The sequence below is a fragment of the Giraffa tippelskirchi genome, chromosome 13 (assembly GCF_054371585.1).
Source record: "Giraffa tippelskirchi isolate mGirTip1 chromosome 13, T2T-mGirTip1v1.2.pri, whole genome shotgun sequence".
NCBI classification, from domain to species: domain Eukaryota; kingdom Metazoa; phylum Chordata; class Mammalia; order Artiodactyla; family Giraffidae; genus Giraffa; species Giraffa tippelskirchi.
This window is the reverse complement of record NC_137287.1, coordinates 66819576-66838000: the sequence shown is the minus strand read 5'-3', so window position 1 is coordinate 66838000 and position 18425 is coordinate 66819576. Positions and strand designations below refer to the sequence as shown.

Sequence of the window (18425 nt, the reverse complement as noted above, 5' to 3'; positions counted from 1 at the left end):
AACCTACATTAAGACAGACAAGAGACCATATCTAATATAACTGTATATGATATAAAAGCAGAATGAGTAACTGGAAAATGCATTATAGAATATGCTAGTGATAATACTAAACACTCATTACTAAACTGGCACTCATGTTATCAAAGTCATCTAGATCAATCAGAGAGAAATGGATTTAGTGAAAACCAAGTCACTTCCAGTATCATCTTTATTTTCAGATGACATGATATTACATATAGAAAACCCTAAAGATGCCACCAAAAAACTGTTAAGAATAAACTATTTCAGTAAAATGATAGGCAACAAAATCACTATACAAAAATCAGTTGTAACTCTGTACACCAACCAACAATCAAAAATAGCAATTAACAATTCCATATACAATAGCATCAAAAAGAATAAAGTGCTAGTTATAAATTTAACGAAGAAGATGAAAGATCTATACAATGAAAACTATAAGACTTTGATGGAAGAAACTGAAGGAGACACAAATAAGTGGAAAGATATTTTGTATTCATGATTGCATGCTAAGTTGCTTCAGTTGTGTCTGACTCTTTGTGACGTATAGACGGGAGCCTGCCAGTTCCTCTGTCTTTGAGATTCTCCAGGCAAGAACACTGGAGTGGACTGCCATGCCCTCCTCCAGAGATCTTCCTAACACAGGGATCAAACCCATGTCTCTTACATCTCTTGACTTTACCACTAGCACCACTTGGGAAGCCCATGTTCAAGATTGGAAGAATTTAATACTGTTAAAATGTCCATACCACCTAAAGTGATCTACAGATCCAAAATAAAACCTCTCAGAATTCTAATGGCATTTTTTACTGAAATAGAAAAAATAGTCTGAAAATCCCAGATAGCCAAAGCAATCTTGGAAAAAAAAAAAGCTGGAGGGATCACATTTCTGAGTTCAACTTATATTGCAAAGTGATAATAATCAGAACATTAAAACATAAAAAACATAATAGAGAGGCCAGAAATAAACCCATTGGTTTAAAATAAACCCATTGGTTTAATTAGAACAAAAAGTTTTACCATTAGTATGGAAACATGAAAGATCCCTAATAACGAAAGCTATCTTGAGAAAGGAAAACAGAGCTGGAGGAATCAGGCTCCCTGACTTCAGACTATACTACAAGCTACAGTAATCAAGAGTATGGGACTGGCACAAAGTCAGAAATATAGATCAATGGTACAGGATAGGCAGCAGAGAGATAAACCCACACACCTACCCTAACCCTATGCCTGTGGTGACCTAATCTATGACAAAGGAGGCAAGAATATACAAAGGAGAAAAGAATCTCTTCAATAAGCAGTGCTGGGGAAACTGGACAGCTACATTTAAAAGAATGAAATTAGAACACTCCCTAACACCATACACAAAAATAAACTCAAGATGGATTAAAGACCTAAATGTAAGACCAGACACTATATAAAGCTCTTAGAGGAACACACAGGAAAAACACTCTGAGATAAATCACAGCAAGATCTTTTTGTGACCCATATCCTAGAGTAATGAAAATAAACAAATGGGACCTAATTAAACTAAAAAGCTTCTGCACAGCAAAGGAAACCGTAAGATGAAAAGACAACCCTTAGAATGGGAGAAAATATTTACAAATGAAGCAACTAACAGAGGATTAATCTGCAAAATATACAAACAGCTCATGAAGCTCAATATTAAAACAGCCTAATCAAAAAACCTAAACAGACATTTGCTCAAAAAAAAAAAGAGGCACATGAAAAGATGCTCTACATCACTCATTGTCAGAGCAATGCAAATCGGAACAACAATGACATATCACCTCATACTATTCAGAATGGCCATCATCAAAAAATCTTCAAGCAAATGCTGGGGGGGCTGTGGAGTAAAGGGAACCCTCTTGCACTGCTGGTGGGAATGTAAATTGATACAGCCACTATGAAGAACAATATGGAGGCTCCTTTAAAAGACCTAATATAGAACTATTGTATGACCCAGCCATCCCACTGCTGGGCATATACCCTGAGAAAACCATAATTCAAAAACACACATGTACCACAATGTTCACTGCAGCACTATTTACAATATCCAGGGGATGGAAGCAACATAAATGTCCATTGACAGATAAAGGTATAAAGAAGATGTGGTACATGTATGTAATGGAATGTTACTCAGCCATAAAAAAGGAATGAAATTGGGTCATTTATAGAGATGTGGATGGCTCCAGAGTCTTATACAGAGTGAAGTCAGTCAGAAAGAGAAAAACAAATATTGTATAACAACACATATATGTGGAATCCAGAAAAATGGTACAGATGAACCTACTTGCAGGGCAGAAAGAGAGACACAGACATAGAGAACAAGCACGTGGACACAGTGGGGGAAGGAAAGGTGGGACGGATTGGGAGATTAGGATTTTACACGTATATCCTGCCCTATGTAAACACACAGCCAGTGGGAAGCTACTGCATATGTAGAGCACAGGGGACTCAGGTCAGTGCTTTGTGATGAACTCGATGGCTGGGCTGGTGGGCGGTGGGTGAGAGCGAGGTCCAGGGAGGAGGGATGTATGTAATACAGCTGATTCACTTTGTGGTACAGCAGAAAGACAACAGTGTAAAGCACTTATACTCCAAAAAAAAAAAATTCTTAAAAGAAATAAACCCACTGGTTTAGTTTTATTAATATGGGTAACTAATTTTTGAAAAAGCCAAGGATATACAATGAGAAGAGGATAGTCTGTTTAACAAGTGGTGTTGGGAAACTGGACAGTCACATGTGAAGGATGAAACCAGGCTTCTGTCTTACACCGTACAGAAAACTAACTCAAGACAGACAGACTTGAACATGAGACCCCAAACCATAAAACTAGAAGAAAATGTAGGGAATAAGCCCCTTGACATTAGTCTTCGTGTTGAGTTTTTGGATTTGACAACAAAAGCAAAGGTAACAAAACCAAAAATAAAAACAAGTGGGACCACATAAAACTAAAAAGCTTCTACACAGGAAACCGTCAACAAAATGAAAATGAAACCTATGGATTGGGAGAAAATACTTGCAAACTATATATCCAATAAGGGAGTAACATTGAAATATACGAGGATCTCATAGAAATACAATACCAAAAAAACCCAAATAATTCATTTATAAAATGGGCAAAAGTCCTCAATAGACTTTTTCCAAAGAAGACCTATAAGTGGCTAACAAGAATATGAAAAATGTGCAACATCATTAATCATCAAGGAGATGCAAATCAAAATACAGTGAGGTATCACCTCAGAACCTGTTAGGGTGTCTATTATGAAGAAAACAAGAGAGATAACATGCTGGTGAGGATATGGAGAAAAGAAAATTCTTGCAGACTTTTGGTGAGAATGTAAACTTGTACAGCCACTATGGAAAACTTTATGAAGTTTCCTCAAGAAATTACAAACAGAACTACTATATGATCCAGCACTCCCACTTCTGGGTATATATCCAAAGGAAACAAAATTGTTCTCTCAAAGACATCTGCACTCCCATTTTCACAGCAGCATTACCGGTGTATGGAAACAAAAGTGTTCTTCAACTGATGCACGTGTGCACAGAATGTGTTTATACACACACATGCAGTGGAGTATTATTCAGCCAAAAGTCAAGATTCATAGAAAAATTGCAGAAAAGTAGCTGCCAGGACTGGGAGATGGGGGAGATATGGAGAGGTTGGTGGAAAGGGATAAACTTTCAACTATAAGTTGAATAAGGTTTGAGGATCTAATGTATAACATGGTGACTATAGTTGATAACACTGTATTGTATAATTGAAATTTGCTAAGTGAGAACTTAAATGTTCTCAACAAAAACTAATGAAGAGGAATTCTCAGGAAAAAAAGGATCAACCATTTTGTGGCACCAGGAGATACGTTCTTGGCAAAGAGGATAGAATATTAAAATAATTGTTGAACCACATAAAATTGGAAAGTTGACCAGTTGTTTTCTTACATGTTTAAAATGCCTTTTTAAGTAGAAGAAAAGTATGGCCCCAAGATGATTATGGTGACATTTACCATTCATTTCATATTTAAAACTGAGGATCTAAAAGACTCAGATTATAGTAGCTATTGTTTTGTGTGGTATGGATAGTCCAGATTGTGATATATGCAGATAGTCCCTGACTTACAATGGTTCAGCTTGACTATTTTTCAACTTTATGATAGTGCAAAAGCAATGGACCTTTAGTAGAAACTATACTTCGAATTTTGACTTTTGGTCTTTTCCCAGGCTGGTGATATGCAGTACAATACTCCCCATGATGTTGGCTAGTGGCAGTGAAGTGATTATAAGTAAACAACTGATACACTTACAACTACTTGCAGTACAGTATTCAATAAATTACATGAGATATAAAATACTTTATTATAAAATAGGCTTTGTGTTATATGATTATGTCCAGTTTTAGGCTAATGTAAGTGTTGAGAGTATGTTTAAGTGACATGTTAGTTGCTCAGTCCTGTCTGACTCTTCGCGACCCCATGGACTGTAGCCCCCCAGGCTCCTCTGTCCACTGAGTTCTCCAGGCAAGAATACTGGAGTGGGTTGCCATGCCCCTTCTCCAGGGGATCTTTCCGACCCAGGGATCAAACCTGGGTCTCCTACATTGCAGGCAGTTTCTTTACCATCTGGCCAAAAGCTTTGGTGTTCACGTTCAGTAGGTTAGGTGTAGTAAAAACATTTTCAACGTATTCTTCACGGATCACTGCCTTGTTGTGGCAAAGGGGCTTGTGCAACTCAGTGAAGCTATGAGCCATGCCGTGTAGGGCCACCCAAGACAGATGGGTCATAGTGGAGAGTTCTGACAAAATGTGATCCACTAAAGCCTTTGACTGTGTGGATCATAACAAATTGTGGAAGAAAGCTCTTAAGAGATGGGAATACCAGACCATCTTACATGTCTCCTGAGAAACCTGTATGTGGGTCAAGAAGCAACAGTTAGAACACTGTATGGACCAACAGATTGGTTCAAGATTGAGAAAGGAGTACAACAGGGCTGTCTGCTGTCACCCTGTCTGTTTAACCTATATGCTGAGCACATCATCAGAAATGCTGGGCTTTATGAGTTACAAGTTGGAATCAAGATAGGCGGGAGAAACATCAACAACCTCAGATATGTGGATGATACCATTCTAATGGCAGAAAGTGAAAAGGAACTAAAGAGCCTCTTGATGAGGGTGAAAGAGGAGAGTGAAAGAGTCAACTTAAAACTAATATTAAAAAAAATAAGACCATGGCATCCGGCCTCATTACTTCATAGCAAATAGAAGGGGAAAATGTGGAAGTAGTGAGAGAGTTCCTCATCTTTGGCTCTAAAATCACTGTGGACGGTGACTGCAGCCGTGAGATCAGAAGGTGATTGCTTCTTGGCAGGAACACTATGACAAACCCAGACAATGTGTTGAAAAGCAGAGACATTACTCTGCCGACAAAGATCTATATAGTCAAGGCTGTGGTTTTCCCAGTGGTCATGTACAGTTGTGAGAGCTGGACCATAAAGAAAGCAGAGCACCAAAGAATGGATGCCTTCGAACTGTAGTGCTGGAGAAGACTCCTGAAAGTCCCTTGGACAGCACGGAGATCAAACCAGTCAATCTTAAAGGAAATCAACCCTGAATACTTGTCAGAAGGACTGATGCTGAAGATGAAGCTCCAGTATTTTGGTCATCTGATGCAAACTCACTGGAAAAGTCCCTGATGCTGGGAAAGATTGAGGGCAGAAGGAGAAGAGGGTATCAGAGGATGAGATGGCTGGATGGCATCACTGATGCAATGGACATGAAACTGGGCAAACTTCGGGAGATGGTGAGGGATGGGGAGGCCTAGTGTGCTGCAGTCCATGGGGATGCAAAGAGTCGGACACAACTGGGTGACTGAACAACAACAACAACAACCCCAACATAAGTCAAGAAGCCCTATACTGTATTCAGAATTCTCTGTCAGTACAAGGAGTAACCACATATTCTCAAAACCAACGCATGGATAATAACTTCTTTGGGAGGAGTCTTTCTGGAGTCGTAACAGATACCAAATATTGACCTCAGAAACCATCCCTTCAAAGGAACCACAATTTGATTTGATTTCTTTGTGGAGTAATTTATGCCCTCATGCATTTTGTAGAAAACAGAGCTTCAGCCAGCAATTAATGGAGTTTAACAGCTGGTTGTGGTCAGGTAAAGAGAGGAAGAGAGTCCTACAAATACTACTAGACTAGCATCCCAAGATGACTGGGCATCACACAACACCTATCCAAGAAACAACATCAGGCCTAATGCTGTAGGGGCAGAGAGCAATAGGCCTCACTAAGATAATCTAGCCATCCACTAAAATAACATGCAAATAAAACAAATCTTAATTGGGGGAGGGGTGTGGTGAGGGGAAATCACTAACCAGAACTGCTACAATGTATTACCTGAAAGTTCAGTTTTGAACAAAAATAATGAGTCATGAAAAGACAGGAAAATATGACCCACACATTAGAACAGAAGGCAAAAGAAACTGCCCTGGAAGAGGAACCAAGAGGGACTTCCCTGATTGTCCAGTGGCTAAGACTCTGAACTCCCAAGGCAGGGGGTCAGGGTTCAATCCTTGGTCAGGGAACTCGATCCTATATGTTGCAACTAAGAGTTCACATGTCACAGCTAAAAGACTGAAGATCTTGTATGCTGCAACTAAGACTTGGCACAGCCAAATAAATAAACACTTAAAAAAAAAAAAGTGACCAAATATATGATTTCACAGAAAAAGACCTCAAAATAACACTTGTAAACATGTGAGATAGAAATTATTTTAAAAAATAATAAAATAACCAATGGAAATTCAAGTATAATAATTACAATTCTAAAAATTCACTAGAGATGCTCCACAGTAGATTTAAACTGACAGAGGAAAGAATTAGCGAACTTAAAGATAGGTCAATGGAGAAATTCAAGCTGAGGGACAGAGGGAAAAACAAAAGAACAGTGAACAGAGCCTCAGAGAAAACATCAACATATGCATAATGGGAGTTAGGAGAGAAAGGAGGGAAAAAAGTCCAAAGAGTGTGTGGGTGAAAACTTTCCAATTTTATTGAAAAATGCTAACCTAAATACATCAGGAAACTCAGTAATCCTGAGTAGGATAAGTTCAAGAATGTCAACAAAAGATGCATCATAATAAAAATGCAGAAAGTCAAAATAAGGAGAAAATCTTGAAGGCAGCAAGAAAGAAATGACTTCTGACTTAGAAGAGAAACCCCTCCCCATAAGATTAACAGCTTTCTTCTCAACATAAACCATGAGGGCCATGGAATGGCATATTCAGAGTACTCAAGAAAAACCTGCCAACCAGAAATCCTACATCCAGCAAAGCTATTTATCAAAAAAAAAAAAAAAAAAGGGCAAAAATACTTTTCAATGTAAACAAAAACTGAAGTTCTTCAATCTGAAAGCAAGTGACCCCAGATGGTAATTTGAATCCACATGAAAAAGAGCACCAGGAAAGGTAATTAGGTAATTATAAAAGACAGTATAAATACATGTTTTCTCCTTAACTGATTTAGAAAGCAGTTGTAAATAATAGATACATGTTATTCTCAGGCCTATAACATATAGAAAGGTAATATTTGTGTAATACATGTACCAATAACAGCACAAAGGATGTGAGTGGAAGCAAAGCTATATGGGCTGGGTAAACCACTACAGAAGGTAAAGTAGTAATTTTAAAAGTATTACTGGGTTTGTAACATGAATAGATACAGTATATAAAATGGACATACTACAGTACAGGGGTAAAGAGAACAGAGCTATATAGCAGTAATGTTTCTATATATCACTGAATTAAGACAGTATAAATCTGAAGCTGACTATCATAAGTTAAGATGTATACGGTAAACCCTAGAGCAACCTCTAAAAAAAAAAACAAAATAAAGTACAGTTAAAAAAAAAAAGCTACATTAGAAAATATTCACTTATGCAAAAGAAAGCAATAATAGAGGAATAAAAAAAGACATTAAAAGTTAAGGTCAGCCACTTGTAAAAGAATGAAACTAGAACAATTTCTAACACCATACACAAAAATAAACTCAAAATGGATTAAAGATCTAAATGTAAGACCAGAAAATATAAAACTCCTAGAGGAAAACATAGCAAAACACTCTCCGACACAAACCACAGCAGGATTCTCTATGACCCATCTCCCAGAATACTGGAAATAAAAGCAAAAATACACAAATGGGACCTAATTAAAATTAAAAGCTGCTGCACAACAAAGGAAACTATAAGCAAGGTGAAAAGACAGCCTTCAGAATGGGAGAAAATAATAGCAAACGAAGCAACGGACAAAGAATTAATCTCAAAAATATACAAGCAACTCCTGTAGCTCAATTCCAGAAAAATAAACGACCCAATCAAAAAGTGGGCCAAAGAACTAAACAGACATTTCTCCAAAGAAGACATACAGATGGCTAACAAACACATGAAAAGATGCTCAACATCACTCATTATTAGAGAAATGCAAATCAAAACCACAATGAGGTACCATCTCACACCTGTCAGAATGGCTGCTATCCAAAAGTCTACAAGCAATAAATGCTGGAGAAAGTGTGGAGAAAAGGGAACCCTCTTACACTGTTGGTGGGAATGCAAACTAGTACAGCCATTATGGAGAACAGTGTGGAGATTCCTCAAAAAACTGGACATAGAACTGCCATATGACCCAGCAATCCCACTGCTGGGTATACACACCAGAATTGAAAGAGACACGTGTACCTCAATGTTCATCGCAGCACTGTTTATAATAGCAAGGACATGGAAGCAACCTTGATGCCCATCAGCAGATGAATGGATAAGGAAGCTGTGGTACATATACACAGTGGAATATTACTCAGCCATTAAAAAGAATACATTCGAATCAGTTCTAATGAGATGGATGAAACTGGAGCCCATTATACAGAGTGAAGTAAGCCAGAAAGAAAAACACCAATACAGTCAGTTCAGTCGCTCAGTCGTGTCCGACTCTTTGCGACCCCATGAATTGCAGCATGCCAGGCCTCCCTGTCCATCACCAACTCCCGGAGTCTACCCAAACCCATGTCCATCGAGTCGGTGATGCCATCCAACCATCTCATCCTCTGTCGTCCCCTTCTCCTCCCGCCCCCAGTCCTACCCAGCATTAGGGTCTTTTCCAATGAGTCAACCCTTCGCATGAGGTGCCCAAAGTATTGGAGTTTCAGCTTCAACATCAAACCCTCCAATGAACACCCAGGATTGATCTCTTTTAGGATGGATTGATTGGATCTCCTTGCAGTCCAAGGGACTCTCAAGAGTCTTCTCCAACACCACAGTTCAAAAGCATCAATTCTGTGGCGCTCAGCTTTCTTCACCATCCAACTCTCACATCCATACATGACCACTGGAAAAACCATAGCCTTGACTAGATGGACTTTTGTTGGCAAAGTAATGTCTCTGCTTTTAAATATGCTATCTAGGTTGGCCATAACCTTCCTTCCAAGGAGTAAGCGTCTTTTAATTTCATCGCTGCAATCACCATCAGCAGTGATTCTGGAGCCCAAAAAATAAAGTCTGCCACTGTTTCCACTGTTTCCCCATCTATTTCCCATGAAGTGATGGGACCAGATGCCATGATCTTAGTTTTTTGAACGTTGAGCTTTAAGCCAACTTTTTCACTCTCCTCTTTCACCTTCATCAAGAGGCTCTTTAGTTCTTCTTCACTTTCTGCCATAAGGGTGGTGTCATCCACATATCTGAGGTTATTGATATTTCTAACACATATATGTGGAATTTGAAAGATGGTAATGATAACCCTATATGCGAGACAGAAAAAGAGACACAGATGCATAGAACATTCTTATGGACTCTGTAGGAGAAGGTGAGGGTGGGACGATCTGAGAGAATAGCATTGAAACATGTATATTATCATATGTGAAACAGAACGCCAGTCCAGGTTCGATGCATGAGACAAGTCCTCAGAGCTGGTGCAATGGGATGACCCAGAGGGATGGGATGGGGAGGGAGGTGGGAGGGGGGTTCAGGATGGGGAACACATGTAAACCCATGGCTGATTCATGTCAATGTATGGCAAAAACCACTACAATATTGTAAAGTAATTAGCCTCCAACTAAAATAAATTCATTAAAAAAAAAAAAAAAAACAATTGAAGAGACTGAATCAGTAACTTAAAAAAAAAACTATTCACAAAGAAAAGCCCAGGCCTATATGGCTTCACTGCTGAATTCTACCAAACATTTAAAGAAGAATTAATACCAAAACTTCACAAACTTTCCCAAAAATACAAGAGGGGGAATACTTTCCAAAGCATTTTATAAGTCAGTATTACCCTAATAGCAAACCAAAGACAAGAGAAGAAAACTACAGACTAGTATTTCATATGAATATGGATGTAAAATTTTTCAAGAAAATATAGCACACTGAATCTAGAAACTTATAAAAATAATTAATACCCTAATCAAGTGGGATTTCTAAGAATGCAAAGTTGATTTAATATCTGAAATTTAATTAATGTGAACTCATCATCAGTTCATAGATCTTTCCTGTAGCTCAGATGGTGAAGAATCTGCCTACAATGCAGGAGATCTAGGTTCCATCCCTGGGTCAGGAAGATCCTCTGGAGAAGGGAAGGGCAATCCACTCCAGTATTCTTGCCTGGAGAATCCCTGGATTCTCCAGGCAAGAATACTGACAGGCTACAGTTCTTGGGGTCGCAAAGAATCGTACACAACTGAGCGACTAACACACACACACACATCATCAGTTCAGGTCAGTCGCTCAGTCATGTCTGAGTCTGCGACCCCACGGACTGCAGCACGCCAGGCTTCCCTGTCCATCACCAACTCCTGAAGCTTGCTTAAGCTCATGTCCATCAAATCGGTGATGCCATCCAACCATCTCATCCTCTGTTGTCCCCTTCTCCTCCTGCCTTCAATCTTTCCCAGCATCAGGGTCTTTTCCAATGAGTGAGTTCTTTGTATTGCTGCTGCTGCTGCTGCTAAGTCACACATTAGGTGGCCAAAATATTGGAGTTTCAGCTTCAGCATCAGTCCTTCCAATGAATATTCAGGACTGATTTCTTTTAGGATTGACTGGTTTGATCTCCTTGCTGCCCAAGGGACTCTCAAGAGTTTTCTCCAACACCACAGTTCAAAAGCATCAGTTCTTTGACTCTCAGCTTTCTTTATGGTCCAACTCTGACATCCATACATGACCACTGGAAAAACCTTAGCTTTGACTAGATGGGCCTTTGTTGGCAAAGTAACATCTCTGCTTTTTAATATGCTGTCTAGGTTTGTCATAGCTTTTCTTCCAAGGTCTTTTAATTTCATGGCTGCAGTCACCATCTGCAATGATTTTGAAGCCCAAGAAAATAAAGTGTCTCACTGTTTGCCATAAAGTCTCCCTGTCTATCTGCCATGAAGTGATGGGACCGGATGTCATGATCATATTTCTTTGAATGCTGAGTTTTAACCCAGCTTTTTCACTCTCTTTCACTTTCATTAAGAGGCTCTTCAGTTCCTTTTCACTTTCTGCCATAAGCATGGTGTCATCTGCATATCTGAGGTTATTGATATTTCTCCTGATGATCTTAATTCCAGCTTGTGCTTCATCCAACCCGGCATTTCACTTGATGTACTCTGCATATAAGTTAAAGAAGCTGGGTGACAATATACAGCCTTGTCATGTACTCCTTTCCCAATTTGGAACCAGTCCGTTGTTCCATGTCCAGTTCTAACTATTGCTTCTTGACTTGCATACAGATTTCTCAGGAGGCAGGTAAGGTGGTCTGGTATTCCCATCTCCTTATGAATTTCCACAGTTTGCTGTGATCCACACAGTCAAAGGCTAACTCATCATAAAATTATTATATCATCCCTGATGGCTCAGATGGTAAAGAATCTGCCTGCAATTCAGGAGACCTGGATTCGATCCCTAGGTTGGGAAGATACCCTGGAGAAGGGAATGGCAACCCACTACAGTATTCTTGCCTAGAAAATTCCATGGACAGAAGAGCCTGGCAGGCTACAGTTCATGGGGTTGAAAAGAGTTGGATACGACTGAGCAACTAACACTTTAACTTTACTTTCATCATATTAATAGAATAAAAAATAAGATTATCTTATTAGAAGCATCTTACAAAATCCAACACTCCTGCATGATAAAATAACAAATTAGAAATACGAGGGAAGTGCCTCAACCCAATAAAGAATATCTACTAAAAACCTCAGTTAAAGTCATGGTTAGTGGTGAAAGAGAGTATGTTTTCCTACTAAGATCAAGAATAAGACCAGGATGTCTGCCCTCACCACTTCTATTCAACATTTATGAGGTTCTAGCCAGACAGTTAGGTGAGAAAAGTAAGACTAAAAAGGAAGAAGTAAACTGCCCTTGTTTGCTGATAACATGATTTTACACTTACAACATGCTAAGTAATTAACTAAAAAACCAATGGAACTAATAAAATTAATTCATCACGATTGCAGGAAACATAAATGTACAAAAATACTTTAAGAAAATAATTTCATTCACAATAGCATCAAACAGAATACTTAGGAATAAATTTAACAAAAAGAAGTACACACTTCAAAAACTAAAAACATTGTTGAAAGAAATTGAAGGTCAAAACAAATGGAAAAATATCTCCTTTTCATGGATGAGAAAATTTACAGTTGTTATTTAAGGCTGCTATTCCCCTAAACATAAAGAGCTAAAACTATAAAACTATCATGTTGGCAGAAAAGTTCATTTGGTTTTTTTTCCATGACATCTTACAGAAGAAATCAAACGAACATTTTGGCTAGCCCAATCTTAGAAGAAAATAGAAGGGTAAGTCATGACCTTGGATTCAGCAAAAGTATTAAATAGGACAACAAAAGTCCAAGCAGTGTGCATATCATCAAAATTAAAAACTTTTATGCTTCCCAGGACACCACTAAGAACCTGAAAAGACAACCTACACAATGGGAGAAAATACTTGCAAATCCTTTATTTGATAAAGGACTTATATCCAGAATATAGAAAGAACCAACCCATACAACTCAATAATAAAGACAAATCTGGGGCTTCTCTGGTGGTCCAGTGGTTAAGACTCCTGAGTTCCCACTGCAGAGTGTGTGGGTTCAGTCCCTAGTTGGGGAACTAGATACCACATGCCATGTAGCACATAAAAAAACAAAAAACCCTTACCCAAATAAAAAAGGCTCTGAACAGACATTTCTCCAAAGAAAATATACAAATAGCCAATAAACATGAAAAAAAAAATGTTCAGTATCTCTCATCACTTGGGAGATGTAAATCAAAACCACAAGATACCACTTTACACCCACTAAGATGTGGAATAATACAAAAAAATCAGATAATGAGTTTTAGGAGGGATGTAGAGAAATCAGAAGCCTCACATACTGCTGATGTGAATGTAAAATGGTGCAGCCATATGGGAAAACAGTAGGACAGTTCCTCAAAAAGTTAAACATAGAGTTACCACATGACACAGCAATTCCACTCCTAGGTACATACTGCTATTGCTAAGTCACCTCAGTCGTGTCCGACTCTGTGCGACCCCACAGACGGCAGCCCACCAGGCTGCTCCGTCCCTGGGATTCTCCAGGCAAGAACACTGGAGTGGGTTGCCGTTTCCTTCTCCAATGCATGCAAGTGAAAAGTGAAAGTGAAGTCGCTCAGTAGTGTCCGACTCTTAGCGGCCCCATAGACTGTAGCCTACCAGGCTGCTATCCACCCACAAAAAGAAAAAAGATAAATGAAAACATATGCCCACACAAAAATTTATACACAAATGTTTATAGCAGCATTATTTATAATAGCCAGAAGACGGAAATAAATGTTTATCAACTGATAAATACATAAACAAAATGTGATATATCCACAATGGAATAACTATTCCCCAATAAAAAGAAATGAAGTAATGATATATGCTACGACTTGGATGAACCTGGAAAACATGACCTTAAGTGAAAGAAGCCAGCCACAAAAATGCACATATTATATGATTCCATTCATATGGAAGTCTGGAATAGAGGAATCTATAGATCCTCTATTAGATCTATAGAATCCATAGATCTATAGAATCTCTACAGGGATTCATAGTTGCTTACTGCTTGATGAGGAATGGGGTGGGATGAGGAGGATGGAGAATGATAGCTAATGGTTATGGGGGTTCTTTTTGAAGTGATAAAAATGTGCTAAAATTGGTCATGATGATGACTGCACATATCTGAATATACTAAAAACCACTGAATTATACACTTTAAGTGGATGAATTGTATAGTCTGTGAATTATATCTCAGCTGTAAAAAAAAAAAAAGTCTTCGTGTACTGTTCTAGAATAATCTCCAAAATATTTTGTTAAATAATAAGATGCAGGAGTTAAAAAAAAAAAAGAGTTCGTCCATATCCTATATGTAGGTTGTGTACCCTATAGTTACATGAATCTATAAATGTGTTAAAATTCATCGAACTGTACAAAAGAAGAAAAGGTAATTTTATTGTATGATGATGTAAAAACATAAAATCTTTAAAAGTACAGTAGAAATTGAGAGAGAAGATATATTGTCACCAGAGTTGGTAGTTCTGGTGGTGGACATTGGGGGAATCTTCAAGAAGAAGGTTACACTTGCAAGTACCTTGAAGGATGGTTTGGCTCTGGACATATATTTAAGGAGAGGTTTGATAAAGAAAATCATTTCAGACAAATGTTAACAATGGCTAAGAGTACAGGGTAGGGAATTTTTTTTTTTTTTTTAATTGGAGTATAATTCCTTTACAGTGTTGTTAGCAGGGTGGAGAATTTGTGACCATCTGGGGAGCGTTAAGATAGCTCAGTGGTTAAAAAAAAAATCCACCTCCTCCCAACACAGGAGACACAGGTTCGGTTCCTTGGTTGAGAAGATCCCCTGGATCTTTCCACTGCAGGATCTTCCCACTCCAGATTTCTTGTTTGGGAAATCCTATGGACAGAGAGGAGCCTGGCGGGCTACCATCCATAGAGTCGCAAATAGTCAGATGTGACTTAGCAACTAAACAACAAAAGGGAGCATTAATTGTTCAACAGGATGCATACAGGAAAGAAAATAGATTGTGGATTTCCCTGTGTGTCAGGTTAAGAATTGAACACTTCGTTGTATGGTCACTGGTGAGCCATCAAAGGTACTTGACGAGAACTCTGCCTTAGGGATATTATTCCATAGAACTGCTAACAAGTAAGTTTAGACCAGTTAAGAAGGCTGTTATATTAATTTAGTTAGAGAATGAAGGACTAATACAGGTGGTGGAGATCTGAGATGGGAACAGATGGAATCAATATTGTGAAGAATGTGGAGCTGGCTGGAGAGGAAGAAAAAAGTCCCCAAAATTGGCCCTTCCATTTTGAGCCTATGTAACTGGGATGATAATACTGTTAGGAAAAGGAAGGAAAAGCGGAGAAGTTATTGAAAAGCAGAGAGATTACTTTGTCAACAAAGGTCCGTCTAGTCAAGGCTATGGTTTTACCAGTGGTCATGTATGGATGTGAGAGTTGGACTATAATGAAAGCTGAGCACAGAAGAATTGATGTTTTTGAACTGTGGTGTTGGAGAAGACCCTTGAGCGTCCCTTGGACTGCAAGGAGATCCAATCAGTCCATCCTAAAGGAAATCAGTCCTGAATATTCATTGGAAGGACTGATGCTGAAGCTGAAATTCCAATGCTTTGGACACCTGATGCGAAGAGCCACCTGATGCAAAGAGCTGACTCATTTGAAAAGACCCTGATGCTGGGAAAGATCGAGGGCAGGAGGAGAAGGGGACGACCGAGGATGAGATGGCGGATGGCATCACCGACTCAATGGACATGGGTTTGGGTAGACTCTGGGAGTTGGTGATGGACAGGGAGGCCTGGCATGTTGTGGTTCATGGGGTCGCAAAGAGTCGGACACGACTGAACGACTGAACTGAACTGATGAGTTTAGGTTGGGATTTGTTTAGTTTGAGGAGCTAAGAGATCTCTAAGTAAGAGACTTAATGGCAGTTAGACAAGGAAGCCTGTGGTATGGTCAGCACCACACCCACAGATTAAACCAACCTTGCATGGAAAATATTTGGGGGTAAAAATCTAGAAAGTTACAAAAGGCAAAACATGAATTTGCGTCACACTGGCAACTATTTACACAGCATTTAGATTGTATTAGGTACTGTAAGTGATCTAGGGATGATTCAAAATATACAAGAGGATATTGTAGGTTATATAAAATGTGAGAAAGATATATGGTGATACAGTCAGAATTTTGAGTTGGGAAAGCTGGAAGTCAGGGAAGCTCACATTGGATAACCTCAAGTTTTTTCCCATAAAATAAGCAAGGTCATTCATAGAGTGGAAAGTAGGGGATAGAATTAAAGAGTGTTTCTAAGTAGCTTTAAATATTTTCTCTAATTCTGCCCTTTGTATGAATGAAAAACAAATGATCCACATCAACTATAATAGGTAATATTTACTGAGCCTTTAACATCTGCTAGGTATCATGCTAAGAGCTTATTTCAAACTTAAAACATCCCTAACAGACAAAAGGTATTAGCCGTTTTATCCACATATTACAGAGGGTAATACATGAGACAGACAAAGGATTGGAAATAGCTCCAGCTAATCAGAGGGGGAAGCAAGACCAAATACAAGATGTAACTATGAGCTGGTCACAGGATATTTTCTGAGGTTTTACTTTCAAATTTCTTTAAAGCAGTGAAATATTGGTTCAAGAATTTACATGGATTAAGGGGAATAGAATACAAAGTATGTATTCCATGTATACAATGGAATGTAACCTCAATAAAGTTAATAAATGGAGAGAGGATGGTTTAATAAATGCACTGAAGCAGATAACTATCCATTTTTTTATTTAATTTTGATCTCCTGTTTAAAGTATATATATAGCAGCAGTCAGAGCAGTGGTTGTTTATGGTAGGGCTGAGATGGACTCAGGGGCACAGGGAAAACATTCTAGGCTAACAGGAATGTTCTATAATTTGATTAGAATGTTGGCTGCATGTTTTGGTCAAAATTCATTGAAATGTGTATTTAAAGTCTGTACATTCCACTCTATGTAAATTTTATAGAAGTTTTAAAAAGGGAAGTCTATCTATAGACCTCTAAGACATCATTAAATTAAAAAAAAAGTTGTGGAAAAAATTAAAAAAGCAAACTGTAAGGTGAGACATACAATATAATACCATTTATTTAGAAGAAAGGGAATAATTCTTTCTGTGGACCACTCGTGTATATATATGTAAATGTCTCATGGTTTTTGGGTCAAACTGCCCTACTCCACCAAGAGGTCCTTCCTCCAGTATCAGTCTTAGTGCTCTCAGGGTTTCCTTCTGGGATGCAAAGAAAGACTTTTATATTATAACATCATTAGCTTAAGAGTAAATCTCTCCACTGTTTATAATATTCATTGGTATAATAGTCTCCAGTGAAGAAAGATACTCTTCCAGGAAACTGTACCTAAAAAACATGATGTGTTTGTATAATAATTTTGAAAAACTAGTACATCTTCAGAAGCAGCCTTGTATAAGGGGGATGAATGGGCTGAGTTCTTGTCCTGACTCTGCCACTTGATTAGACTGATAATTTGGAGCAACTCATTTAATCTGTCTGGGCTTCAGTTTTCTTTTGGTTAGAAAGAATGGACTGAACTGATGACTGAGGGTCCATCCAGGTCTAAGGTTCAATAAACTCTGTTCCTTCACACGGACCTTGTATGAAATAGGTCACCTCACCTACAATAAACATGTGGAAAGTCAGCTTTTCTCTTTTTTATTGTGAAACAGGTGACAACCAAAGCCAAGCAATTGAAGGATTCAGTTACCTGCTCCCCAGGTGAGTCAGCACCCATTCCATCCCAGTAATCTCAAGCTATGTCTTCAAAACAACCGCTCTTTCACAACTGCTTTAAAAATGATGGTGTTTAATAGCTGTACCCAATGGACTCTACTGGTCATCTCTTTAAAAAGGGTCCATTTACAAGCACCCACCAGCCAATCCAGCCCTGCGCACACAGTGGTGCTAAGATGTACTTAAATAAGTTTGAGGAGCTGTAGAAACCTTGTTCTTTTTTAGTATGGGGGAGCTGGGGGGAGGGGACACACGGGAAAGCCAGTCTATACTGTTTTTCCACGCTGACCACAGTTGCCACTGCACACACACAGCATCCTTGAGAACAGATCAAGCAGCTTCCCCAAGAATATATGTTTTTCAGAATCCATTTTCTCAAAGACTAAATGGAATTTTGTAAGAGCCCCATACTGTTTGCTTAAAACCAGGAAGAAGTGCCTCTTCAACCTTCCAACTCTACTTAAATACAGGTCCCTGTACTCGATGTAACCAGCCGGCAACCAGCAAACCCTGAGATCTGG

The 18425-nt window shown here is 38.7% G+C and overlaps 1 protein-coding gene and 1 long non-coding RNA gene across 2 annotated transcripts in view; one reads left to right on the top strand and one right to left on the bottom strand.

Moving 5' to 3' along the window:
- The window catches only part of LOC145532184 (uncharacterized), a 50840-nt gene that overhangs the window by 18709 nt on the left and 13706 nt on the right, over window positions 1–18425 (bottom strand). The gene's annotated exons all lie outside the window — the stretch shown is intronic.
- The window catches only part of DNAJC1 (DnaJ heat shock protein family (Hsp40) member C1), a 188364-nt gene that overhangs the window by 166560 nt on the left and 3379 nt on the right, over window positions 1–18425 (top strand). The window contains exon 10 of the mRNA XM_081556715.1: window positions 17841–17889. Coding sequence (XP_081412841.1) covers window positions 17841–17889 — 49 coding nt within the window. The remainder of the gene's footprint in view (window positions 1–17840; window positions 17890–18425) is intronic.